Genomic DNA, 25,649 nt, shown 5'->3' on the forward strand with positions numbered 1-25,649 from the left:
GTAGACTAGTTTGCCTCCATCCCTCACCCCTCTGCCATTAAACGGAACAAGTTCCTGGCCTTCATTTTAGCAGGAAAGGTGATATGAATGCACATGTGCTAGCTAAGCAACAATGCAAACTAACAAAAGGGCCTGTGGCCTGGGGAATACACTGCTGAGTCTGGGCTCAGGTCGGGACCCGGCGCCAAAATGTTTCCCTTCAACCTCAGGGAATCCGGGCCCATTTCTCGGGGCGCTGTGCTCTGTTCTGGCCGCCTCTGCACTGTGCATCCCAGAACCACCCTGTCTCCGTCTCGCCGGCTGCTAGCTAGCGCGTCCAGAGGCGGGCGGCACCGACAGCAGGTGTGGCTGCCCCTTTAAGCAGCGAAGCTCGTGTTGCAATCGCCGCCTCGAGGACTGGTTCTTTCCGGGGGGTGGAGCCTGTACTCTTGCAGCAGCCAACCGGAGCGCGGCATTTTCCGCGGGAGATCCGAATTTCGCGGCACGCCGTTTGGCGCTAAAAAAAAAAAAAAAAAAAAAAAAGAAAAAAGAAAAAAAAAGAGGCAGAGAAAGACTCAGGGACTAGAGAGCGGGCCGCAAGGAAGTCGGTGCAGTCGAGACCCCCTTCCCCGTCCCAGCGCATCGCGTCTCCACCGAGCTCGCGGGCACGCCGGGGACTCCTCCCCAGAGCCGGCCGGACCCCAGGTGCCGAGGCCTTGGGGGACGCGGGGCGTCCCGGGTCGCGGTGCCCTCGGGGCGAGACAGCCCCGGGCAGTGCCACCACCGCAACCGCCGGTCGATCTCCAAGCGGCGATCTCCAAGCGCTGCTCTGCTCGGCTACGGGCCAGGAGGGGAGGGTCCGGCCTTGCCCCGCAGACGTCCATTGGTGGCTTCCCCCGGCCTCCGCGCCATGCCGCGGGCCGTGTGAGCGGCTGCAGCACCGGAACCTGCAGGTGTCCGCGGGCGCGCCAGGCCCGTTTGGGTAGGGGGCGCCTTACTCGCTATGCTGCAAGGGCCCCGGGCCTTGGTTTCGGCCGCTGGGCAGCCCCCGAAGGTGGTGCCCGCGATGAGCCCAACAGAGCTGTGGCCATCTGGCCTCAGCAGCCCCCAGCTCTGCCCAGCTACTACCACCTACTACACGCCGCTGTACCCGCAGACGGCGCCTCCCGCAGTGGCGCCCGGCACCTGCCTCGACGCCACTCCCCACGGACCCGAGGGCCAAGTTGGTCGATGCCTGCCGGCAGGCCGGCTGCCGGTAATGCTGGGGCCCCCACCGCTTCCCCCTATGCTTTTCCAGGTGTGGGAAAGGAGGGAGGGGTGCCTGAGATCCAGTTTGAGTGGAGCAGGTAGAGTTTTGGGAAGAGGGAAGATGAGCTTTCAGTTTCCAGGACCCAGTGCCCCCAATATCTGAGTAGAAGACCCCTTCATTTTCAGACTTTGGATGAAGTAATCTCATCCATTCTAGTGGAGTGGAATGAGCACTGGATTGCGAGTCTGAAGGGAGACCCAACCCACTACTCCCAGTGCACTGTGTGACCTTGGGGAAGCCCATGCAGCCAAAGTTGCCGCCATTCATTCATTACTTCATTGTTTGGCCAGAAACCAGCACTGGGTGCCTGCTATTGTCCAGGCAAAGAGCGTGCCTGGGGACACTGTGGGACTTTGGTAAGACAGAGGGATAGGTCTAGTGAGTCTCTCAGGTTCAATCTGCCATGGACAGACTCCAAATTGTCCAGCCAACTCCTGGTATAGCCCCAAGTATCTGCCCTTGGTCCTCCTTTGGCCCAGTCTTCCCTCCCAGGCAGCCTGTAGCAGATAGAAATGTGGGCAGCCCCCTGGGTTCGGTTCAGATTGGCTGCTCTCTCCTTAAGCTCCCAGGCTCGTTGCCAGAGATGGCCCAAAGTGTAGTGGCACCAGGCTGCCTGCCGACCTGGGCTCAGGGTGTGTTTTGTGGGAGTGGAATTCCTGGAGCCCATGTGAATCAAAACAACTTTAGGGTGGGGGGTGGAATGGGAAAAGCCCGGGGAAGTGGGGGTGGTGGTGGTTGAGGAGCCTGGTTTCTGGTGTGACTCTGCCATTAATTCTCTGTGTGTCCTTGGACAAGTCTTGGCCCCAGTCTGGGCCTCAGTGTCCTCTCCTTGACAATGCGTGTGTGCACAGGGTGGCTGTGGGGCTAGCTCTTCTCTGCCACATTCAACTCCAGGTCCTGGGTTTTGGAAGCCGGCTCCAGGGAGAGGATTGGGGTGTTATAGGTTTGCTTAGTTGTGGGTGTGGTGAATAAGTTCAGGTACAAGGATAAGACCACCCCCCACTGCCCCAGAGGCATCTGGTCAGACCTGTGCTAGTCAGCAGGCACGGATGCCCAGCCAGCTCTGGATGCAGGCAGAGCCACCACTCCCTGCCAGTGGACTCAGGCTTTGCCCATGTTCAAAACGTTAACCTTCCCGGAGACCCTTCCTGCACATGATTTCTAACTAGGAGGGCAGTGGGCAGGAATGGTATTGTCCCCATATTACAGGTTAAGCAACTGAGGATAACTGGGATTGGTGATCTTGTGGTCAGCGTTTCATAGCCCAAAACATCTTTGTAGTTTGTGAAATAGGTGGCACTAGTAGCTCCATGTTACGGGGGAAACAGGCTCAGAGAGGGGATGTGACCTAAGGTCAGAGATGGGGATGGGGTAGAGTGATGGGACTCACAAGGCAGTAGGCTCTTCTCTGTTTTATTTTTTGCAGAGACAGGGGTCTCTCGATGTTCCCCAGGCTGGTCTCAAACTCCTGGGCTCAAGCGATCCTCTTGCCTCGGCCTCCCAAAGTGCTGGGATTACAGGCATGAGCTACTGCACCTGGTCAGGCAGTAGGCTCTTCTCTATGTAGCCTTGACTTTCTTTAATACTGCCTGACTTAGGAGCTGAGTACCCCCCAGGGAAGGGAACTTTGCAGCAGGCCCACTCTCCTCTGGCCAGCTGCTTTCACACTGGAATTTTCAGTAACAGCTGTGGTTTTACACTGCTTTGAACCCTCCCAGAGGAGCCCAAGTGCATCTTATCTGTACCTCCCTCCCAGAGGGGCTCAGTGATCTTAGCAAGAAGGTCTCTTTTTTACTGAGTGCCTCTCATGTGCCAGACACTGCTTGGCGCTCTTCACGTTCATTATCTTGGTCAAGATGTTCAGAATGAGGCATCTTGCAGATAAGGAAACTGAGCAAAGAAAGGAAGTCACTTGCCTGGGTCACAAGCAAAGAAGCAGGAGAGTCTCCTTGCGGCAGACCACCCTAAAGGCCTGCCAGGCCCAGAGCTCCCACTCCTGTCAATCCCCAGATGCCCGGGGCCCAGCCCCGTGGGTAGGCCTGCCCTCTGCTTACTCATTTTACAAGGGTGTGACCTGGAGCAGCTCCAAACCCAACCCTGGGTGTGGCCACTTGCTTTGTGGCCAGGCTGCAAAGTGCAGGGTGAGCAGGATTTGTTGGGGAGCTTCTGTTTAAAGCGACCTCAGGCACTGTCCAAAGATGGCAACCAAGTTCAGTGGCAGAATGAAGGCCAGAACCCAGATCTCCTGGCTCCCTGTCCAGAGCTCTTTCCAAGTCCTCTGAGGAAAGCTCAGGGAATGCTCCTTTATCGCATGCCTCCTCTGGCCAGGCGCATGGCATCATTCTCTCTCATCCCTGCAGGAAGCTCTGCCCAGGCTGGAGTGTAGTAGTATCATCTCGGCTCACTGCAGTCTCCGCCTCCCAGGTTCAAGTGATTCTCCTGCCTCAGCCTCCTAAGTAGTTGGGATTACGGGCGCCTGCCACCATGCGGGGTTATTTTTTGTATTTTTAGTAGAGATGGGGTTTCACCATGTTGGCCAGACTAGTCTTGAACTCCTGACCTCAGGTGATCTGCCTGCCTTAGCCTTCCAAAGTGCTGGGATTACAGGCGTGAGCAGAAAATTTGTCTGCATTTTCCAAATTTCCTCTTGTGAGGCAGAAAGAACACAAAAATTTTAACACACAACTCTACAAGCCAGGTCAGGTGAGGAGATGTAGGCTCAGAGAGGCAGACAGTGAATCCCAGGCTGCCCAGCTACCAAGTGGCAGAGCTGGGATCTGAAGGCAAGATTCGACCCCTTACATTTGCTCCTACCCCCACCATCTAACTTAGGGCTTAGGAGAGACCAGGCTCCACTCTGTGTGACCTTGGGCAAGTCACTTCCTCTTCCCCAAGTCCCAGTTTCCTCACCTTGGTGCCCGTAAGGGGGTTGTGCCTGGGGATCTCTGACCCTCTGCACTTCTGCAGCTGCCTGAGTAAGGAGCTGTACTCTTCTCCATAGGGGTTGGCAGGGTGGGCTTGAGTCCTGACCGGGCCTTGAAGATCCAGCCAAAGGGGCTACCTAAGAGCGTCCAGGATAGAGCTAAGCCGGTCTCTGGCTGTGGCCATAACCTTTGCTCTCCTCCTCCCACCGCAGTCTCTTTTCAGCTCACCCTTGAACTTTCCCCTTTTCCCACTGGTGCTCCCCATACGTCAGTGCTAGTAGCCCCCCGATGGGAGCACTCCCTGTGGGCAAAGCGCTTTGCTGCACTATCTCGCTGAATCCTCAGCATAGGTGGAGACAATGATGCCCATTTTATAGGTGACTCGAGGTCAACTGATTTCCCAGCTAAGAAGGGGAAGGCCTAGATGCAAACCCAGGCCGGTCTGACTCCAAGACCTGTGCTCAGCCTCACCTTGATCCTGATCCTCCTGGGCTTGTCCTCTGCCACCTGTGTTCTGCAGGTTCAGCCCAAGCCATAGGCTGACTTTACTCTGGGCACTGCCCAAAGGTGTCAGGGAGGTATCCTTAGGGGGACACTTTGCTGCACTGGGACCCTGGGAGTGCAGACTAAGGGTAAAGGAGGGTGAGAAAAGAGAGACGGCTGTGTGTGTGTGTGTGTGTGTGTGTGTGTGTGTGCACGTGCATGCAGTGATGGGGACAGGTGGGCATAGCCCAGGCCTTGGCCCAAATTCTAACAAATCCTGGGGCAGCGTGTGTGGGATGGAGCTGAGGCAACCTGGTACATGGCTTTGGAGTCAGGCCTGGGTTCAGACCCTGGCTCTGGCCTTTGTGTGACCTTGGGCATGTGCCTACCCTCTGTAAGTCTCCATTTCTTGTCTTACGAGAGCCAGTGCCAATACTGATGCGGTAGGACTGTTATGAGCATGTAATAGGCCCAGCATAGATATTCTGTGCAAGGTCTTCCCGGGGCTCTTCCTGGTGTGTTCTGTGCGGGGAGGCGGGTGTGGCTGGGGAGGCTCTGGGCTGCCCCACGTCTGCATCAAGTAGAACTCCACCTGGGCGTCCCTTCTCCCTGCCCTTGGTGCTCCTGCCGGGGGATATATGAAGAATACTAGGATGCGCAGCCTTGGTCAGGATTGATGGAGGACTCAGAGCTCCCCAAGCCTCAATTACTTCAGCTGTACAATGGGGATTAGTGGCGTGGGAAGATTCAGGGAAGTGATGAATGTTGGGGCGTGGTGCAGGGCATGTGGAAGGTCTCTGCCAGTGCCTGGCCCTTTCTCTACTGACAGGGTGGGGCTAAATCCCTAGAATATAGGTTTTCACCAGTTAGGAAGGTAGAAAAGGAATATTCAAGAGACTCATTCAAGAATGAGCAGTAAAGTGTTTGGATGGTTTCCAGGTCTGGGTAGTGGTGGAGAGCAGGAGTGTCATATCCAGCCTCCTCAAATCAGCCCAGGAAGACTTCCTGGACGGGGCAGGAGTGGGGGCAGGGGAACTGACAGCAGGAAGAGCTGTCACCACCCCCAACACCTGTCAGCCCAGCTGTGCTCAGCAGCAGTTAGAAGTCTCAGCCCTGCCGAGCATGACCTCAACACCAAATGTTAAAATAGGCTTCCCTGTCCAAGCCGGGGTAGGGGTGTCTGGGGGATCCAGAGTTGGAAGGAGGAAAGAAATGGGCTTGATGACCCCCAGAAGGATGTATCAAGGAAGAGGTCGAGATTAGATTTTAAGGAAGGGACTCTGCATTTCCTGAACACCTACTGTGTGCTGAGACACAGGCTGAGAACTTTACAGAAGTTAAAGGAGCAGGAGCTACCCAGGGTCTTTCTCCAGCATGCAGACAGGTAGCTAAATAAGTGCTTCAAAGGGAAGCGACGCGGGGATTAATTCAGCCTGTTCCAGGGTTTTTAAGATCCAGAGGCTGCCCAGGTGGTGCCTTCCTTGAATCCTTACAATAGCCCCTTGAGGTAGGCATTTTCTACCCCATTTACAGAGGAAGAAACTGAGGCTCCTAGATACGGAGCTCGTACAGTGAGCCTGCAAAGGAGCTGGAGATTCAAGCATGGGTCTCTGACCTATGTCCCAGTGTCCCAGTGCCCCAGCCCTGCCCCTGCCCTGCCTCTGCCCAGCCCTAACCAGGAGAGAGGCCCTTTCCGGGCCAGTGCAGCTCTGGGCCTAATTGGGGCCCGGGTGGCGACAGGGTGGAGAGGAGCAGATGGGTCTGTGGTTTGATTTCCCCGGCAGGTGTTTCCCAAGCTTGGCGGGAACAGAGAGGGGGAGCGGGAGGGGGGTGGCCTCAGCTGCTTGTCCTTAGACACGGGAAGGATTCATTGTCTGCGGGAAGGATTCATTGTCTGCCCCTCTCGGCAAAGAAAGAATGGCAAATGCAGTCTATTCAGGAGGCCCTGGGGCCCTCAAGCTGGAGCCCAAACATGGGGGTGGGGATGTTTGTACTGCTTTCCACTGTGGGCACCTCCCTGGGGTGTGGCACTGAGCCAGGAAGTCCACTGGGTCTGGGCGGATGCCCAGCCCCACCCTGATAAGGACCAGCTGTGGGACTGTGATGGGCACTCAGTCTGGCTGGGCCAGCTGCTTCTGTAGGGGGCCCTTTCCCCACCCTGATGTGGTTTAGGCCCTACCCACTGCTTCCTCCTGGTATCATCCTCTGGGTGTGGTGGGGTGAGAAGCGGGTGTAGGAGCAGGCTTGAGGCCTGTGGTTAAGGAACCCTGAGCCCCTGGCCGGACTGACTTTGGTAGGGTCTCAAGTGCCTGGGCCTCAGAGGATGGGAATTTTATTTGCTCTTCAGAAAACAAAACTTCCCCTGAAAGCTCACTTCCTCAGGTCATTGATATTTTCCTATCAAGTACAGCAGGGCTTCACCAGGACTGGCGGTAAACTGAGGCACAGAGGTGGCTGCTAAGTGGCCTCATCGCTTTGGCCCCATATCAGGGAAAGACTAAAGGAGGAATGATTCTCAAACTCTGCCTCTCTCTTCCCCTTCTCTCCAAGGCCAAAAGGAAGCTGGATCTGGAGGGGATTGGGAGGCCCGCTGTCCCTGAGTTCCCAACCCCCAAGGGGAAGTGCATCAGAGTGGATGGCCTCCCCAGCCCCAAAAGTAAGCAGTGCTGATGGGGCCTCTGGGGTGGGGTGGGGCAGGGACAGAGGGCAGTGCCCTGCCCAATCACTGGGAGTCATATTTGGATCACTTTCCAGTTTGCAAAAGCTTCCTGTGCATTTTATCAAAAGCTTCCTGTGCATTTTATCACTTGATCCTGCCGGGTAGGTAGGCTTTTCTCTCTTTACTAATCAGGCAACTTGAGACTCTGAGAGCTTGAGTGACTTGCCCATAGTCTCAGACTGGAGTCAGGACTAGAGCCTGGACATGTAAGTCTTACACTACTTCTACATTTTTTGCTTTTTGTTTTTGTTTTTTGTTGTTGTTTTGAGACAGGTCTCGCTCTGTCACCAAGCGTGGATTGCAGTGGTGCCATCTTGGCTCCCTGCAACCTCCACCTCTGGGGTTCAAGCAACTCTCTCACCTCAGCTTCCCAAGTAGCTGGAACTACAGGTGCATGCCATCATCCCTGACTAATTTTTGTATTTTTAGTAGAGACACAGTTTCCCCATATTGGCCAGGCTGGTCTCGAACTCCTGACCTCAAGTGATCCACCTGCCTCGGCCTCCCAAAGTGCTGGGATTACAGGCGTGAGCCACCGTGCCCAGCCAGTCTCGCACTACTTCTAACACGCCATGTACTGCTCTCGTGATCTAAATGCAATGACCAGTGTTTTACTTGGGAATTTATTATTTTTAAAAAGTTTTAATGTTTAGGTCAATGTAAATTTTTCTCAATCAGAGGAGCAGGGGCTAACCAGGGTCTGTCTCCCACATGCAGACAAGGAGCTGAACAAGTGATTCAAAGGGAAAGGAAGCACAGATTAATCCAGTCTCTGCCACCCCAGAGGTTTTTAAGATCCAGAGGCTGCCCAGGTGTGCCTTCCTAAAGCTAAGTTGGAGGGGGTTGCTGCCTCTTGATATTTTCAGTCAATATCCTGGATAGGCCGGGCGCGGTGGCTCACGCCTATAATCCCAGCACTTTGGGAGGCCAAGGCGGGCAGATCACCTGTGGTCAGGAGTTCCAGACCAGCCTGGCCAACATGGTGAAACCCCATCTCTACTGAAAATACTGACATTAGCTGGGCGTGGTGGTGCATGCCCGTAAGCCCAGCTACTTGGGAGGCCGAGGCAGGAGAATCGCTTGAACCTGGGAGGCAGGTTGCAGTGAGCCGAGATCATGCCATTGCACTTCAGCCTGGGAGACAGAGTGAGACTCCATCTCAAAAAAAAAAAAATTCCGGGTTAGAGCAGGAGTTTAAGCAACTGTGTTTGGAAGGAACACTAATTTTGGGGGTCCAGGGAAGCCTATGCCCCGACCTGACAGTTCACTCCTGTGAACCTTAGTTGTCTCGTGTGAAAGGAGGCATAGCTAGATCAGGAATGGCAAGAAAGTTTCCTCTACATTTGATTGGTCAAAGCTGCCCAAAGCACTGTCTTAAAGGATCCTAAGGCTCATGATAACTGGTCCTCTTCCAGAGGAACCTAAGACTCTCTAAAACTCAGGCTCCAGAATTATTAGACTGGCCACTAACTTGCCATATGACTTGGAAGTCACTCGATTACAAAAGTCCCCTTGTGGTTTAAGATGCTGCAGCTGAGATGTGGTCTTGCAACATCAACCTCATTTGAGAAAGGGACCTTTTTCATGAACCTCCCCCACTTTATGTTACAGGACCGATTTTTTTCAGATCACTGTGATTCACATGGGAAGAAAAAGCAAGTGCGTATCTATAAAAATGCTCTTAAATCCAGGCTTATCGTTTCTACCCTATGCTAATTCCAAACTCCGGACATTTAAGTGGCAGGATAGGGTAATGCCTAAGAAGGAAAACTTCGGGCCGGGTGCAGTGGCTCACGCCTGTAATCCCAGCACTTTGTGAGGCCGAGCCGGGCACGATGACGGGCACCTGTAGTCCCAACTACTCAGGAGGCTGAGGCAGGAGAATGGCGTGAACCCGGGAGGCGGAGCTTGCAGTGAGCCGAGATTGCATCACTGCACTCCAGCCTGGGGAACAGAGCGAGACTCCGTCTCAAAAAAAAAAAAGAAGGAAAACTCTGGAGCCAGACTGCCTGGATTTGAATTCCAGCTTTGCCACTTTCTAGCTGAGTGAGCTAAGCAAATTACTTAAACTGTGCCTCAGTATTCTCATCTATAAAATGGGGATGACTGTACAGCAACCTTATAGGGTGTTGTAGGACTTAAATGTGTTCGTATATGGAAAGCACTTAGAACAGTGACAGTAGTTGTGGATGGTGGTATGGCAGCCCTAAGCTGTGGTGGAAATGTGCATTTAACCAGGAGTCAGGACACTTGGCTTCCAATACTGCCCACTGGCTGTGAGACCTTAAGCAAGTCACCTTCCCTCTCAGATATCAGGTTTCCTGTCTGGACAGTGGTGGTGATGGATGCCTTTGCTCACAGTGCTTTGTAGACTGGAAAGTGGGTGAAAAGTTGGTACTTAATGAGCCTAGGTCAATGGACGAGGGTCCTGGGCGGGCCCTCCCTGATCTGTGACTGGGTCCCCTTCTTCCTCAGCCCCCAAATCCCCCGGGGAGAAGACTCGGTATGACACTTCGTTGGGGCTGCTCACCAAGAAGTTCATTTACCTCCTGAGCGAGTCAGAGGATGGGGTCCTGGACCTGAACTGGGCCGCTGAGGTGCTGGACGTGCAGAAGCGGCGCATCTATGACATCACCAACGTGCTGGAGGGCATCCAGCTCATCCGCAAGAAGGCCAAGAACAACATCCAGTGGGTGTGAGTGCCTGGGCGGCCTGTCGTACCCTCCAATGGGTACTTGCGCTGTGGGCGGAGCCAGAGGCAATAGCCAGTGGGTGTGAGTGGCAGGGGCAGGGCTGAGAGCAACATCCAATGGGCACAAGGGCTGAGGCGGACCAAGAGCAACATCCAATAGGCTTATTGCTGGGGGTAGAGCCAATGTATGGTGAGGAAGAGCGCCGTGTACCTGCTGAAGTAATAGGAGAACGTGATGCGGGGCAGAGTGACGAATGACATCTGGGAGGTGTAAAGGCCAAAGGGACCCCAGATTCTTCCTCTTGAGTCAGAGATCCTAATATCCACTCCTAGCTTAGGGCAGTACCCTGGGAGCTAAGTAGGGGGATTCCGGACTTCTTCCAGATCTGAGATAGGAGTACTCCAGCCTCCTCTCTCCATTTCAACAGGGTTTAAAGAACTGACCTACGGCCCTTGGCATAGGTGGCCTAAGAGAACCTAAGAGTTCAACCTAAGAGGTGGCCTACAGCCCTGGCCTAAGAGAACCCAGAGGGAGGAGTCAGGACTGAGGCTACTCCAGTTGGAGGAGGCTGGGGGATAGGGATGAACAGAATCGAGAGCCCCCCAGAAGTGGGGTTCAGGCCTTGACTTGTTTCTTCTCCCAAGCCCAACCCCCAAACCTTTCGTTCCAATCCCTGGTAGCTCCCTGAGAAGCAGGCATGACCACTGATTTACACAACCCAGGGGAGCACCCTCACAGAGTATTTTTTGAATGGCCTTGTTCTGGAGTTTCACTCACAGACTGACACTGGGGGGCTGCTCTGTTCCCAGAGGCAGGGGAATGTTTGAAGACCCCACCCGGCCTGGGAAGCAGCAACAGCTGGGGCAGGAGCTGAAGGAGCTGATGAACATGGAGGAGGCCTTGGACCAGCTCATCCAGAGCTGCTCTCTGAGCTTCAAGCACCTGACTGAGGACAAGGCCAACAAGAGATATCCTCCTTCGTTGGGGGAAGGTGTCAGGGAGCAGGAACCTGTTGCATGTTTATATCTATCCTGAGTTGATTCAGTAACTTACCCTAAGGGTCTGGCATCTGTTTCTTCCTTCCTGGGTGGCCTTTCTTCTCAAGTCTATTTTTTGAATTATTTATTTATTTTTTTTTAGAGACAAGGGCTCATTCTGTCATCCAGGCTGTAGTACAATGGCATGATCATAGCTCACTACAGACTCACACTCCTGGGTTCAAGTGATCCTCCCACCACAGCCTCCCGAATAGCTGGAACTACTGGCGTGTGCCACCATGCCTGGCTAATTTTTTATTTTTTGTATAGACAGGGTCTCACTTTGTTGCCCAGGCTGGTCTCTAACTCTTGGCTTCAATCGATCCTCCCACTTCAGTCTCCCGTCTCCCAAAGTGCTGAGATTACAGGCATGAGTCACTGTGCCTGGCCTCAGTTTATTAAAGGTATTTTTTCATTATTGAAAATAAGCCAAGTACATTTGCCTTTAAATCTGGAAAATGGAGAAAAAGAATGACAAACTGCCACCTTAACATAGCCATTGTTCCTGAACTGCACACAGAATGTGTGTTATTTAAATATAGTTGTAATATAGTTGTGTGCCTGCTGCACATAGCTTTTCTTTCTTTTTTTTTTTTTTTTTAAGACAGAGTCTCACTCTGTCGCCCAGGATAGAGTGCAGTGGCACAATCTTGGCTCACTGCAACCTCCACCTCCCGAGTTCAAGCGATTCTCCTACTTCAGCCTCCTAAGTAGCTGGGATTACAGGTGCCCGCCACCATGCCTGGCTAATTTATTTATTTATTTATTTTTTGAGATGGAGTCTCGCTCTTGTTGCCCAGGCTGGAATGCAGTGGTGCGATCTCGGCTCACCACAACCTCTTCCTCCTGGGTTCAAGAGATTCTTCTGCCTCAGCCTCCCAAGTAGCTGAGATTTCAGGTGCCTGCCACCACACCCAGCTAATTTTTGTATTTTAAGTAGAGACGGGGTTTCACCATGTTGGTCAGGCTGGTCTCAAACTCCTGACCTCAGGTGATTCACCCGCCTTGACCTTCCAAAGTGCTGGGATTACAGGAATGAGCCACCACACCCAGACTTTGTGGCCGGCTAATTTTTGTATTTTTAGTGGAGATGGGGTTTCACCACGTTCACCAGTCTGGTCTTGAACTCCTGACCTCAAGTTATCCACCCGCCTCGGCCTCCCAAAGTGCTGGGATTACAGGCATGAGCCACCGCGCTCGGCCAAATATCTTTATACATAGAACGCTTTCCCATATTTTTACTTGTTTTCCTAGGTCAGATCCCTAGGAGTGAAATGATGAGGTCAAAGAGCATGGACTTTGCTAAGGCTCTTTCATACATTTTCCAAAATTGTTTCATATCAAATTGGTTTTGGATATGATCTTGTATTTTTGGAAGGATGTGAGGCATTGTGAGAAATATAAAGAAATAAAACACGTCTTCCTACCTTCTCAGAACTAATGATCTAGTTTGAGAGATGAAGCCTTTATATAAAAAACTGATATAAGGCAACAATTTTTATGATTTATATCCCCATTGGCTTTCCAAAGGGATCCAAGATAGCTTATGATTTTAACAGGTTACAGATTGTAGTTATTTCTAAGCTGCACAAGGAGTGAGAAAGTAATGTTCAGAGGCTTAGGAGGTGAAGGTGCTTCCTGGCAGGCTTGGGGTTTGAATTTTGACCAGACAGTCACTTTTCTTGACTCTCCTGCCCTACGCTGGCCTATGTGACTTACCAGGATATCCGTGCTGTTGGCAACTTTAAGGAGCAGACAGTGATTGCCGTCAAGGCCCCTCCGCAGACGAGACTGGAAGTGCCCGACAGGACTGAGGTGAGAGGCGAAATATTTGGTGGAGAGCAGGGTTGAGACCCTGCTAGGGAGGGTTCCAGGCAGCTCTGCAGACTCTGTCCCAGGCACTGCCTAGCCCCATGCTTCCCAGGCCCATTCTGGTGACCATGGCAATATTGGTGGCCTTCAAGCTTGAGCAGAAATGGCAGAAGCTGGAAAGGGCAACCGAGACTGAGCAGTGGCCTGAGAAAATCTCTGTTCCTAGTTTCTTCTGCATTCCACCAACTCTGGGTTCCTGCACACATGCACACTCGTGCCCACGTATGACGGTGTCAGTACTCATGAAAATCCCTTCATGCTGACTGTGCTTTCCCAAGTTAAAGACCAAATTTCCTGACACTCCCTATGAGTCTTCGGTGCTCTGACCCCAGCTGGCCTCGTCCTTTTCCCTGCTGCCCCATCTGTCTTTGTTTTGGCCACACTGACCTGTCTGCAGTTACCCCATTGCACTAAGTTCATTCCTAGTATGAGATCTTCTGTTTTATTTTATTTTATTTTAATTATTTATTTATTTGCTTATTTATTTTTGAGACGGAGTCTCATTCTGTTGCCCAGGCTGGAGTGCAATGGCGCGATCTCGGCTCACCGCAACCTCCGCTTTCCAGGTTCAAGCGATTCTCCTGCTTCAGCCTCCCAAGTAGCTGGGATTACAGGCGCCTGCCACTATGCCCGGCTAAGTTTTGTACTTTTTTTAGTAGAGATGGGGTTTCACCATGTTGGTCAGGCTGGTCTTGAACTCCTGACCTTGTGATCCACCCGCCTTGGCCTCCCAAAGTGCTGGGATTACAGGCATGAGCCACCGAGCTCGACCTATTTGATTTTTTTTTAAAGACAGGGTTTTGCTTTGTCACCCAGGCTGGAGTGCAGTGGCATGATCTCAGCCCACTGCAACCTCTGCCTCCCGGGCTCAAGCCATCCTCCCACCTTACCCTCCTCAGTAGCTGGGACCACAGGTGCATGCCACCATGCCTAGCAAATTTTTTGTATTTTTTGTAGTGACGCGGTTTTGCCATGTTGTCCAGGCTGGTCTCAAACTCCAGCGTAGAAGTGGTTTGCCCACCTTGCCCTCCCAAAGTGCTGGGATTACAGGGGTGAACCACCACACCTAGCTGTGCAAGACCTTCATACATGCTCTTCCCCTCAGCTGAAATGCTCTTCCCTCTCTGCCTGGTTTACTGCTCTTCATCCTACAGGTCTCAACTCAAATGTCACTTCCTTAAGGAAGCCTTCTCTGATTACCTCCAGACTTCGTAAACACCTGTGCTTTTCCACTGCCTTTAATCTCCATTTGCTGAGGTATATTTGGCATGATTACACGATTGCATTCTGCTTCATCTATTAGAGTGTAAGCTTCACAAGAGAATGTTCTGCTCACCTTGTATCCCTTGCCCAGAGCCAGCCCCAGGAAGAATGGGGGCTGCAGAGACGATTAACGTCCCGCCCCTCCCCTGGAGGAGTTCAGGACTTAGTGGGAAAAAAACCGCTGTCATTTATAGACAAAAGATGTGCTTTGAGGGCATAGAGAAAGGGTAGTTAGAGGAGGTATCCCAGATAGGAACAGTTAAACTAGGTCTTAAAGAACGAATAGGGTTTTTGCTAGGTGCAGTCCTGTGGGAGGACAGGCATGGAGACCTGGACATGTGCCGGGATGGCAGGCATGTCATCAGTTGTGGCTTAAGTTGTAGTTATGTGGTAGGGAAGAGGCAGAGTGGGAAGGCCAAATATGAGGACTCTTGGTTACAAGTAACAGAAAGCCAAGTCCAACTGGCTTCAGCCGGAGGTATGCGTAGGGGTGGCGGGAAGCAAGTGACAAGACCTGGGGGAGATTCAGAGATTGCGGGCAAGGCTGGATGTAGATGCTCAAACTATGACTTCAGGTCTGTCTCACGCTTTTCGTCTCTCTGCTTTTCTCTGTGCTGACTGCATTCTCAGGTGGACTCTCTCCTTGTGGTGGCAGAGACAGCTTTTATGATACCAGCTCAGCAACCCCAGTGGGAAGGGGGCTCCCATTTCCCACAAGTTCAGCAAAAGTCATGGGCCTAGTGCTGGTTGGATCCACCTGAGCCATTTGCCATCCCGAACCAATCATGTCACACTGACTTTCCTGGCTGCGTCACAAGCTCACCCACTGGCATTGGGGAAGGGTTCTGCCCCCCTGCCCCAAAATGACATGACCTGAGAGTGGAGGGAAGAGTGATTTCCCACAGGAAAATCAAGGTGTTCCCCCTAAAAGAAGTGGGTTTCGGGGCCAGACAGCAGAAACAGCGGAAGTCCACCTTAGGCCAGATGGAGTTGGTCTCAGTGCCAGCCCAGGGGTTGAGCTTGCACCCAGGGATGGCAGCAGCCATGTGTGTCTGTCCATACACAGTGAGTGTAAGTGTCCAGCTGCCCAGAGCAATGACCTGGCTTCTCTTCCTCCTTCAGGACAACCTGCAGATATATCTCAAGAGCACCCAAGGGCCCATCGAAGTCTACCTGTGCCCAGAGGAGGTGCAGGAGCCGGACAGTCCTTCCGAGGAGCCTCTCCCCTCTACCTCCAACCTCTGCCCCAGCCCTGACTCTGCCCAGCCCAGCAGCAGCACCGACCCTAGCATCATGGAGCCCACAGCATCCTCAGGTAGGGCCCTTGTCCAGAGGGACAGGAGGTCGGGGGAGCAACCGGCCTTAGTTTTCTCTTCCACATCAATGTTGAAAATCTCCTGTTGTATCCAGCAGCTGGAGATGCAGTCATCCTACCCCACACATGTGCATTGTACTTCATGCTTTATAAAGCCCCGCTAGGAAGGCTGGTGCTGCTCCAGGGCAGAGGAAGGCCTGGATCTGAATCCCAGCCCAACCACTTACCAGCTTTGTGACCTTGGACAAGTCACTTCACCTCTCTTGGCCTCAATTTTTCTCATCTGTGAGTTGGGCACAGTAATTAATACTGTCTAACTCATAGGTTGTTGTGAGATTATAGCTCATGCCTATAATCCCAGCACTTTGGGAGGCCGAGGCAGGAGAATCATTTGAGACCAGGAGTTCAAGAGCAGCCCAGGCAACAGGGATACCCTGTTTCTACAAAAACAATTTAAAAATTAGACGGGTGTGGTGGCACACGCCTGTAGTCCCAGCTACTCGGGGAGCTGAGGTGGGAGGATCACTTTAGCCATGGAGGTTGAGGCTGCAGTGAGCTATGATCATGCTACCGCACTCCAGCATGGGCAACAGAGGGAGACCCTGTCTCAAAAATAAAAATAGGAATAAAATTTAAAAAGAATAGGCCAGATGCTGTGGTTCCCACCTATAATCCCAGTACTCTGGGAAGGTGAGGTGGGAGGATCACTTGAGCCTAGGAGTTCAAGACCAGCCTGGGCAACATAATGAAACTCCATCTCTAATAAAAATAAAATAAAATAATAAAATTTGCCCATTAAAAAAAATTAAGGCATAGAGGTGATGTGTCTTACCCAAGGTCTCCCAGCTGGGAGGCAACAGAGCTGTGTCTTGAACCTTGGTCTATGCACTCCCAGCCCAGTGCTCTCTCCACAAGGCATAGAACAAATCAAAGACGGGGCTTCTGGCTGGGAGGTGGACAGTATGGTTAAGAGCTGGCTACCCCTGGTGGAAGGTAGTACAGGGAAGTTGCCAGGGAGCAGAGTTCCTGAGAGCTTCCCAAAGAGGGTGGGAGTCCAGAAGGAGTACAAATGGAAGCCTGTAAAGTCCGCTCTCCAGAAGAGTTTTTGCCTTTTCCTGGGATCACACATCCAGTTAGACTGGCAGGATTCTTCAAGGCTGTGTAGGCCAGTGTTCCACTTTTTGTCTTCTTATTTAGCAGCAGAATTCTCTTAAGTAGAACCGTAGTGTTTAGACAAAGGTAGGGCTAGAGCTGGGCTGATGGAATAGGCTTGCTGGAAGGGTTCTGCAGTACCCTGGTTGTGTCCGTTTCTCTTACTCAGAGGTTAATAAACTATTGCCTGCAGGTCAAATCTGACCTGCTTTTAATGACCCATGAGCTGAGAATGGTTTTACATTTTTAAAGAGTTGTAGGAGAAAGAACAAGAAGACAACTGTGTGACAGAGACCACAAGTGTCCCACAAAACCTAAAATACTCTGAAGCTTTTTTTTTTTTTTTGAGACAGAGTCTCGCTCCGTCACCCAGGCTGCAGTGCAATGGTGCGATCTCGGCTCACTGCAACCTGTGCCTGCCAGGTTCAATCAATTCTCCTGCCTCAGCCTCCCAGGTAGCTGGGAATACAGGTGCCTGCCATCATGCCCAGCTAATTTTTGTGTGTGTGTATGTATTTTTAGTGGAGAGAGGGTTTCCCCATGTTGGCCAGCCTGGTCTTGAACCCTTGACCTCAGATGATCCACCTGCCTCAGCCTCCCAAAGTGCTGGGATTACAGGCTCCAGCTCTTTATAGAAGTTTGCTGTCCCCATCTAACTCAACCCTTCTTTTTACACATGAATGAACAGAGGCCCAGAGAGGGCAAGTGGCTTCCCTAAGGTCACACAGCAAGTTGATGGCAGAGCTGGTACCAGAGCCCAGCCTCCCAACTCTTCTCTAATGATCTCTCCTGTGTCTGTCAGGCCTCATCAGGGACCAGAGCTTCTCCCTGTGCCAGCCATCTGTCCCTCGGGGCACCTCCCCAATGCCTATCTCCCATCCCAGACCTGTGCCCCACCCTCTGGTCCATCCTCCTCCTGCTGTGCCTCCTCACTCAAGTGTTAGCATGCGCATAGCCCTCCAAAGCTGGAATCACCTTCGCTTCAGTTGTCCTCTGAGACGTTGGGTGGAGGTGGCAGATCCCAAAGCATAAACAAGGGTGTGAAGTTGTTTTTTTTTTTTTTAAGACAGAGTCTCACTCTATCACCCAGGCTGGAGTGCAGTGGCATGATCTCGGCTCACTGCAACCTCTGCTTCCCAGGTTCAAGCGATTCTCCTGCCTCAGCCTTGCGAGTAGCTAGGAGTACAGGCATGTGCCACCACGCCTGGCTAATTTTTGTATTTTTAGTAGAGACAGGGTTTCACCATGTTGGCCAGGCTGGTCTCGAACTCCTGACCTCAGGTGATCCACCCACCTCAGCCTCCCAAAGTGCTGAGATTATAGGCGTGAGTCACCCAGCCCGGCCGGATGGGAAGTTTTTACCTGAGTCTTACAAATCAAGATCCTGAGGCCTAGAGAGGAGTAGAGGCTTACAGAACAATCAGTGGTGGGGCCAGCTCTCATGTCATGGCTGTCCCCACGACCCTTGTCACATAGCCTCAGTGTTACCCTGCTGAAGGGAGGAAGAGGAAGTTTTCCTGGTCTCGGCTCACTGCAACCTCCGCCTCCCAGGTTCAAGCGATTCTCCTGCACAGATACACACACATGCCCCCACACGCGTGTTCCGTGCTGTGTTCTGAAGTAGTGTCATTTTGAGGTCTGAGTGCCAGGGGCCATGTAAGAGAGGAAGCTGCTACAGTCTTGGGACCTGGGTCCTGGCCCTGGTTATGCATTACCAGGGGAAGTGTTCTCTTCAGCCTCAGTTTCCCTCATCTGTAATAGAAGGGGTTTGAACAACATCGTCTCTGACATTTCTCCAGGCTCTGACATTCTGAGATAAACCTAAATATAGCTGATGGCACAGGATTTGAAATTGGGAGACCTGGGTTCAAACCTGTATCTCACCTCTTAGTGACTTGGTGACTGTCAGTGAATCACTTTAACCCCTCGAAGCCTCAGTTCCCACATCTCTCAAATGGGGACACTTGAAATTTCCTCATGAATATTGAGTAGGTTATAGGAGATGATATGGCATAAATGTGCTTTTTTTAAAAAAAGCTTATGTGGCCGGCCGCGGTGGCGCATGCCTGTAATCCAGCACTTGGAGAGGCCGAGGGAGGTGGATCATTTGAGGCCAGAAGTTCCAGACCAACCTGGCCAACACGATGAAACCCCATCTCTACTACAAATACAAAAATTAGCCGGAGGTGGTGGTGCATGCCTGTAATCCCAGGTACTCAGGAGGCTGAGGCACAAGAATCACTTGAACCAGGGAAGCAGAGGTTGCAGTGAGCTGAGATTACATCATTGCACTCTAGCCTGGCCGACAGAGTGAGACTCCGTCTCAAAAAAAAAAAAAAAAAGCTTGTGTGAAGACCATCTACTAGCTGGGCCTAGTGCTGTTTTAGAGACAGAAAGAGCCATTCAGAGTGTGGTGGAGAGACATATTACAAAAGGCGATTCTATTTCTGGACGTGGTCAACAGCAGGAGACAGTAAGGTCTGATCTATAATAGACATTTTCACATGTGTTTTATCAGTTACTGCTTCTAATACTCATCCCTGTTTTTCCACATGAGGAAACAGTTCTGGGGTTCCATGGCTGGTGAGAGGAGGCGCCAGAGTCTGAGCCCACATGCTCCCCGCTCCCAAGCCAGGCCTCTGACTGTAACATCAGCAGCGTGCCAAACAAACTTTAGATTTTTTTTTTTAATTCAAATACATTTAATTGACTTATTTGGGCCCTAGTTTTCTCATCTGTAAATAGGGGTAACATGGACTCCCTCAGGGCCGTTTGAGTGTCCAAGGAGGCTAAACCATGCCTCGCCTCAAGGGCAGTGTCACCACCTCCCCCATTAGTCTTGGTAAATGGGAGCAATTTTTTTTTTTTTTTTTTTTTGAGGCTGAGTCTTGCTCTGCCTCCCAGGCTGGAGTGCAGTGGCTTGATCTAGGCTCACTGCAAGCTCCGCCTCTTGGGTTCACGCCATTCTCCTGCCTTAGCCTCCTGAGTAGCTGGGACTACAGGTGCCCGCCAACACATCTGGCAAATTTTGTAGTTTTAGTAGAGATGGGGTTTCACCATGTTGGCCAGGCTGGTCTCGAACTCCTGACCTCAGGTGATCTGCCCACCTCAGCCTCCCAAAGTGCTGGTATAGGCACGAGCCACTGCGCCAGGCCAAACCAGTGCTTCATATGCACTTACCATGCAGTCCTCTGAGCAACCCTTTGAGGTAGGTAGAGCTACCGTGCCCCTTGCAGAGGGGAGGAAGTAGATGCCCTAAAACGTGAAGCCCAGAGCAAGACTCCATCTCAAAATAAATAAATAAATAAATAAGTGAAATCACATGTCCGCGGGTGCACCTCCAGTTTCAACAGGCAGCCTAGCATCCCAGCGCAGTTGTATCTTCAAAATAATACTTGGCTGGGGCTTAAGGAATGACTCCAATGGGGGGAGTTCTGAGCATCAGGATGTATGTGGCAGACAGTTTCCAGTGCCTCATTGCATGTCCCTGTATGGGAAATCACCATCTTACCTCTTAGTGGAAATGAGCAGGCTGGGTGTGGTGGCTCATGCCTGTAATCCCAGCACTTTGGGAGGCTGAGGCAGGAGGATTGCTTGAGCCCAGAAGTTCGAGACCAGCCTGGGAAACAGAGTGAGACCCCATCTCTACAAAAAAGTTTAAAAATTAGACGGGCATGGTGGTATGCACCTGTGGTCCCAGCTACTCAGGAGACTGAAGCGGGAGGATTGCTTGAGCCCAGGAGGTTGAGGCTGCAGTGAGCCGTGTTCACCCTACTGCACTCTGCACTCTAGCCTGGGCAAGACCCTGTTTCCAAAAAAACAAAAAAAAAAAAAAAAAGAAAAAAGAAATGAGCTTAGAGTGCTGGAGAATGGCTACTGAAAGGTCAAATAAGATGAGGCCAGATAAATGACCACTGAATTTAGCAGCATGGAGGTCATTGGTTCAGGGACATGGTGGGGAGAGACCCCAGACTGGAGTGAGTTGAAGAGAGAATAGTAATAAGGAAGTAGAGACAAGCTCAGGCTACTCTGGAGAAAGTTTACTGTGCAAAGGAGCAGAAAAATGGGCCAGTAATTGGGGAGGGTGACGAGGTAAGGTATAGTTGTGTGTTGTGGGGAGTAGAGTCAACATAACAAAAATTTGCCATCGTAACTATTTTTAAATGTACAGTTTAGTGGTAATTAATACATTCATAATGTTGTGTAACTATCACCACCATTCATGTCCATAACACCTTGTAAAACTAAACTCTGTACCTATTCCCCATTCCCCTCTCTCCCCAGCCCCTGACAACTACCCTTCTACTCTCTGTCCCTGCAATTTTGACTAAGTATTTCATATAAGTGGAATCACACATATTTGTTTTTTTGTGATTGGCTTATTTCACGTAGCTTAATGTCCTCAGGGTTCATCTATGTTGTAGCATATATCAGAATTTCTTTCCTTTTTGGCCGGGCGCGGTGGCTCAGGCCTGTAATCCCAACGCTTTGGGAGGCCAAGGGAGCCGGATCACTTGAGGTCAGGAGTTTGAGACCAGCCTGGTCAACATGTGAAACCCCATCTCTACTAAAAATACACAGATTAGCTGGGTGTGGTGGGGTGTGCCTATAGTCCAGCTACTCGGGAGGCTGAGGTGGGAGAATTGCTTGAACCTGGGAGGTGGAGGTTGCAGTGAGCCGAGATCACAACACTGCACTCTAGCCTGGGTGATAGAGTGACACCCGGTCTCAGAAAAATAAAAAGTACATGAAAAGGGGTAGGGTTGGGTGTAGACTCTGGAAGGTGGATTTTGAGAGCAGGGCATTGCACCCAGGCTGAGGAGAGAGGAGAAAGGTGCAGTCGTCCAGAGAACCGGAAGTCTGTCCTCATGTGCTGAGGGCTTGGATGCCAGGGCCAGGCGTAACCTTTGTCTGTTTGTCTCCAGTGCCAGCGCCAGCGCCAACCCCCCAGCAGGCCCCACCGCCTCCATCCCTGGTCCCCTTGGAGGCTACTGACAGCATGCTGGAGCTGCCGCACCCACTCCTGCAGCAGACTGAGGACCAGTTCCTGTCCCCGACCCTGGCGTGCAGCTCCCCTCTGATCAGCTTCTCCCCGTCCTTGGACCAGGATGACTACCTGTGGGGCTTGGAGGCGGGTGAGGGCATCAGCGACCTCTTCGACTCCTACGACCTCGGGGACCTGTTGATTAATTGAGTGGCCCTGCCTGCCCCCAGCAGCCTGCCCCTGACTCTACCTCCTCACAAACAGGCTGACAGGCCCTCTGCCTGCACAGGGACATTGGACACTAGGTGCTGCCCTCAGGGAATGGGGTCTCCTCGCCTTTCCCACCCCAGCCGGCAGAAGCTGTGTGGGGAGATGTGAATGGTACGGGTGAGGAGGGGATAAGGGTGTGGGTCCTCACCTTCCTAATGGAAGCTGGGCCTGGGGAGGCCCATCCAGTCTTCTGACCTCTGACCTCTCACGAGAAGGCTGCAGGTGAGGTGGCCAAGTCCAGGGAAAGGCCCTGCTACCTCCTTTTGAGGGGTAATTAGGACCCTCGACGTACCAAGAAGCACTTAATGCCTTTGTATTTATTTCAGGTTGAGTGGTTGGTTTGTGCTCCCTGAGTTTTAGCAGGGAGGTTGTTCTAGTTTTTAGTGAGGCCTCCGCAGACAGGCCCATTAGGGCCCATCGCTGTCCATGTTCCAGGGCAGGTCTGGGTTTCCAAGGGAGGGACCCAGGCCACGTCCCTGGTTTCCCCACAGTGGTGGGGCTGGGTCTCTGAAGGGCTGTCCAGTCGGCCGGAACGCTAATTGCACTTAGGCCTCACAATTCTAGTAAACGGCAGCTGTGGGCCCTTTCGCCTCTCCCCCTGTTCTTGGCCTCACATCTCCAGCTGAGCCGCCAGTCTTGGCTTCCTGGTCACCTCTGTCCCAGAGATGGTTCCAGGGAGCCATCCTAAGGCAGGTAGCACTGTGGCTCCTGTGGAAACAGGAGCCACCTGCTCAGGAGACCCCTTTCCTGAGGAAGTCCTTACCTCTCCCTCCCTCTGAGATGTAAAAATGGTCCAGCAGAGACAAGCTCCCAAGGAAAACAGACAGGAACATGGGGGCAGCTGTCATGGCTGTGACGGGCACCTTTCCTCAGAGTTTCTGCCTTGCTGTGGTCCAGGAGCCATTTTGCACCAAGGACTTGGTAGGCAGAGGCAGCCCCACTGTAAAGAAGGGTCAGATTAAAACAAAAAACTGCCCAAAGCATCCCCTCCGCCCCCCGATGTGGCACTGGCATCATTCTCTGCTTCCCTGGGAGGAAGTTTTTCACCATGTTATTGAAGGGGATGGTTCCTTAAGGACCGCTCCACCCCTCAGAGCTCACTCAGACCCCCAAGGACAGAGGTGACTGGGGCTTGGTGACTTGTTCACCCCTTTTTTCCCAGGTATACTGAAGGGGTGACAGAGAGAGGTCTTCATGGCAGACCAGGCCTTCGCAGCTAATGGGGAGAGGAACTCATGTTACCTCTTCAGGCCTGGGGTCCTAAGGGGGTCTTTTGGCTTCAGCCTATTCCCCCGGAGGCTTGATCATCCCACATTGTCCCTGCAGCCCAGCTGCTCTTGTCCTCCACTCACCCTGGGATGTGGGTGCTCTGGGCTGAACCAAGGCCATGCCTTCTGGAGAGAGGCGCAGGGGTTGGTCTGAGAGGCCTGCCACCCACCCCTCAGGGAGCTAGGTTTTCTCAGAGGCTCAGCTGGACAGCACTTTTTAAAAAAGTCTGTAGCATTAAGCTGGTTTCATATATGAAGTTGGTTTTGTTGGATGGCTCCTGAACTAACTGACTGATGTCTGAAGTTTGAGACGGGGGATTATTTCAGGGTGGGGCCCAATGTGATCTAATGCCCGGTTGGGGACAATTGTGCCTCTTCATTTGCTCAAATTCCTGGGCCCCCAAGTTAGCCCCCTCCCGGGAGTGGTCAGCAGGTCACAGCTGCCCCCACTCTATAAGCAAGGCTAATTTTGTACCCTTTACAGAAATACTTTTGGTCTCCCCTCCCCAAATACAAGGGTCTTATCAGAAGCCCATCTTAAAGTCCAGCATGCTCAGGGACCCGGCGTGGGATCTCGTTTGGGGTGAGTGGTCTGCTCTTCTGAGGTCTCCACTGGGCTGCCATTTAGCCATGTGCCATCCCTGGAGCCAGAGGTGTTTGACTCCCATCCCTTGGGCTCTGTCTGGAGCTTTCCCCAAGAATTACATCAGAGAAAAGGAAGAAGAGGCCTGCAGGACCCATTGGGAATGAGTTTAATACTGAAGTCTGGAATGTAAGCTCATGCCTTAAACACCTCTCCGTATGGCTGGACAGGGGAGCTGCCCTCAGGCTTGTGCCCTGTGTCCTCAGCAGCTGTCTCTGTCCCCCTCTACTGTCCCTTTCACACCTTGCCTGGCCACGGGGCTAGACCTTCCAGGCTAAGCCTCAGATTCAGTGCAGAACGCAATCTCATGCCCGCTTCCTGCCAGTGACACTTGAAGCCTCCCGACTTCCACAGAGCGCTTTCAGAACACATTTTGAGTGGTATTTTCTTTTTTTTTTTTTTTTGAGGCGGACTCGTTCTGTTGCCCGGGCTGGAGTGCAGTGACCTGATCTCGGCTCATTGCAACCTCTGCCTCCCAGGTTCAAGTGATTCTTCTGCCTCAGCCTCCCAAGTAGCTGGGACTATAGGCATGCGCCACGACGCCTGGCTAATTTTGTATTTTTGGTCGAGACGGGGTTTTGCCATGTTAGTCAGGCTGGTCTTGAACTCCTAACCTCAAGTGATCCACCGCCTCGGCCTCCCAAAGTGTTGGGATGACAGGCATGAGCCACCAGGCCCAGCCTGAGTGGTATTTTCTTTAGGGACCAGGTAGACTTTAAAACTAGGGTAGGAGAAAAACCAGTTTCTTTCTGAGGTAAATAATTTCTGTCAGGAAACTTCCCAGCCCCACCAGCAGCCCCCGCAAAATCATCCATGTCCTCAGGGATGTCTAAAGCTTGGGGCTCCAGGAAATCATCCAGTAGAGTTGGAGATTCAGAGATTTCTTGAAGACAAGAACATGCTCCTAACTCCCTTCCCATTAAAGGTGTTAGACCAGAGGGTGTTCCTTTTCCACAGTAATGGGATCGGCTGGTGTGCCTGCAGGGAGGAAGAGGGAGGTGGTCAGGCTTGAAAAACTGGCTTTAGGATGGTTCTGACTTTGTTCTCCCTCCCCTAGTGTTCTCAGCCTCCATTCTGCAGTGTTTAGAGTTTTAGGAAAGGGTTTGGGTGCCCCAGCATCCAGGTGTTGTGTGGCTTAGCGCACGTGAAGTGAAAACCTTTTGTGGTTGTTTGGAAGCAGCTTTCTGGTTCTTGTCATTGTATCCTGAGGTCCCAGAACCCTACTCTCCCACGAGGACCCTCAGTGACCATGATGGCCATAAGCCTGGCCAGGCTGCTGGCTCCTGGGTGAGCTGAAGAACCTTGCCTGTGGCACTTTTCGAGGGTGAGCTGGACCCGAGAGAACATGGTCCCCGTGCTGGGACTCATGCGGGTCAGTTCCTGCGGCCTGGTTTCGCTGGTCCTGTCTTGATGAGCACCATGTAAGCCTCCTTGTATTGAGATAATTGGGCATTAAACATTAAACTGCAACTCTGGGCATCTTGTCTTTGTGGATCTGGCCCCCCCAAGCTGGGTGTTGGGGGCTGTCCTGGCCAGTGCCGGGGGCGCATGATGGCCCAGTGGATTTCCCTCCAAGAAACAGCCTCTTATCACCATGCCTACAATCTCACCATTAAGGCATTGAAAAGTTCGCAGCACCCAGATCTAAAATGTGATCAGCCTTGCCTCTGTCACCTCCCATCTGGGCTATTTCCACAGCTTCCTGAATGGTCTTGCTGCCCACACTCTCCATCCCACC

General features: G+C 52.2%; 1 protein-coding gene across 2 annotated transcripts; it reads left to right on the forward strand.

Annotated features, from left to right (window-relative positions):
- The first annotated feature begins 472 nt into the window (after positions 1-472).
- On the forward strand, positions 473-25,381 carry E2F2 (E2F transcription factor 2). 2 transcript variants are annotated; one of them, XM_007980076.3, is made up of 7 exons: positions 473-1,234; positions 7,246-7,351; positions 9,890-10,103; positions 10,917-11,075; positions 12,845-12,959; positions 15,402-15,594; positions 21,672-25,381. In XM_007980076.3, exons 1-7 carry the CDS (start codon positions 983-985, stop codon positions 21,938-21,940), a joined length of 1,308 nt encoding a protein of 435 aa, XP_007978267.3. In that variant the 5' UTR covers positions 473-982; the 3' UTR covers positions 21,941-25,381. The 2 variants fall into 2 exon arrangements, with proteins under 2 accessions (XP_007978267.3, XP_007978266.3); XM_007980075.3 differs by having other exon boundaries at positions 474-1,234; positions 9,890-10,109.
- Positions 25,382-25,649: the final 268 nt, after the last annotated feature.

The sequence above is a fragment of the Chlorocebus sabaeus genome, chromosome 20 (assembly GCF_047675955.1).
Source record: "Chlorocebus sabaeus isolate Y175 chromosome 20, mChlSab1.0.hap1, whole genome shotgun sequence".
In the NCBI taxonomy this organism is placed as follows: domain Eukaryota; kingdom Metazoa; phylum Chordata; class Mammalia; order Primates; family Cercopithecidae; genus Chlorocebus; species Chlorocebus sabaeus.

Excerpts from the sequence above, each read along its gene's own strand:
- E2F2 (XM_007980075.3), top strand. The coding sequence starts at position 983 with ATGCTGCAAGGGCCCCGGGCCTTGGTTTCGGCCGCTGGGCAGCCCCCG. Across the intron at positions 10,110-10,916 it reads AAGAACAACATCCAGTGGGT|AGGCAGGGGAATGTTTGAAG; the intron begins GTGAGTGCCTGG and ends CTCTGTTCCCAG. Across the intron at positions 11,076-12,844 it reads GAGGACAAGGCCAACAAGAG|GCTGGCCTATGTGACTTACC; the intron begins ATATCCTCCTTC and ends CTCCTGCCCTAC.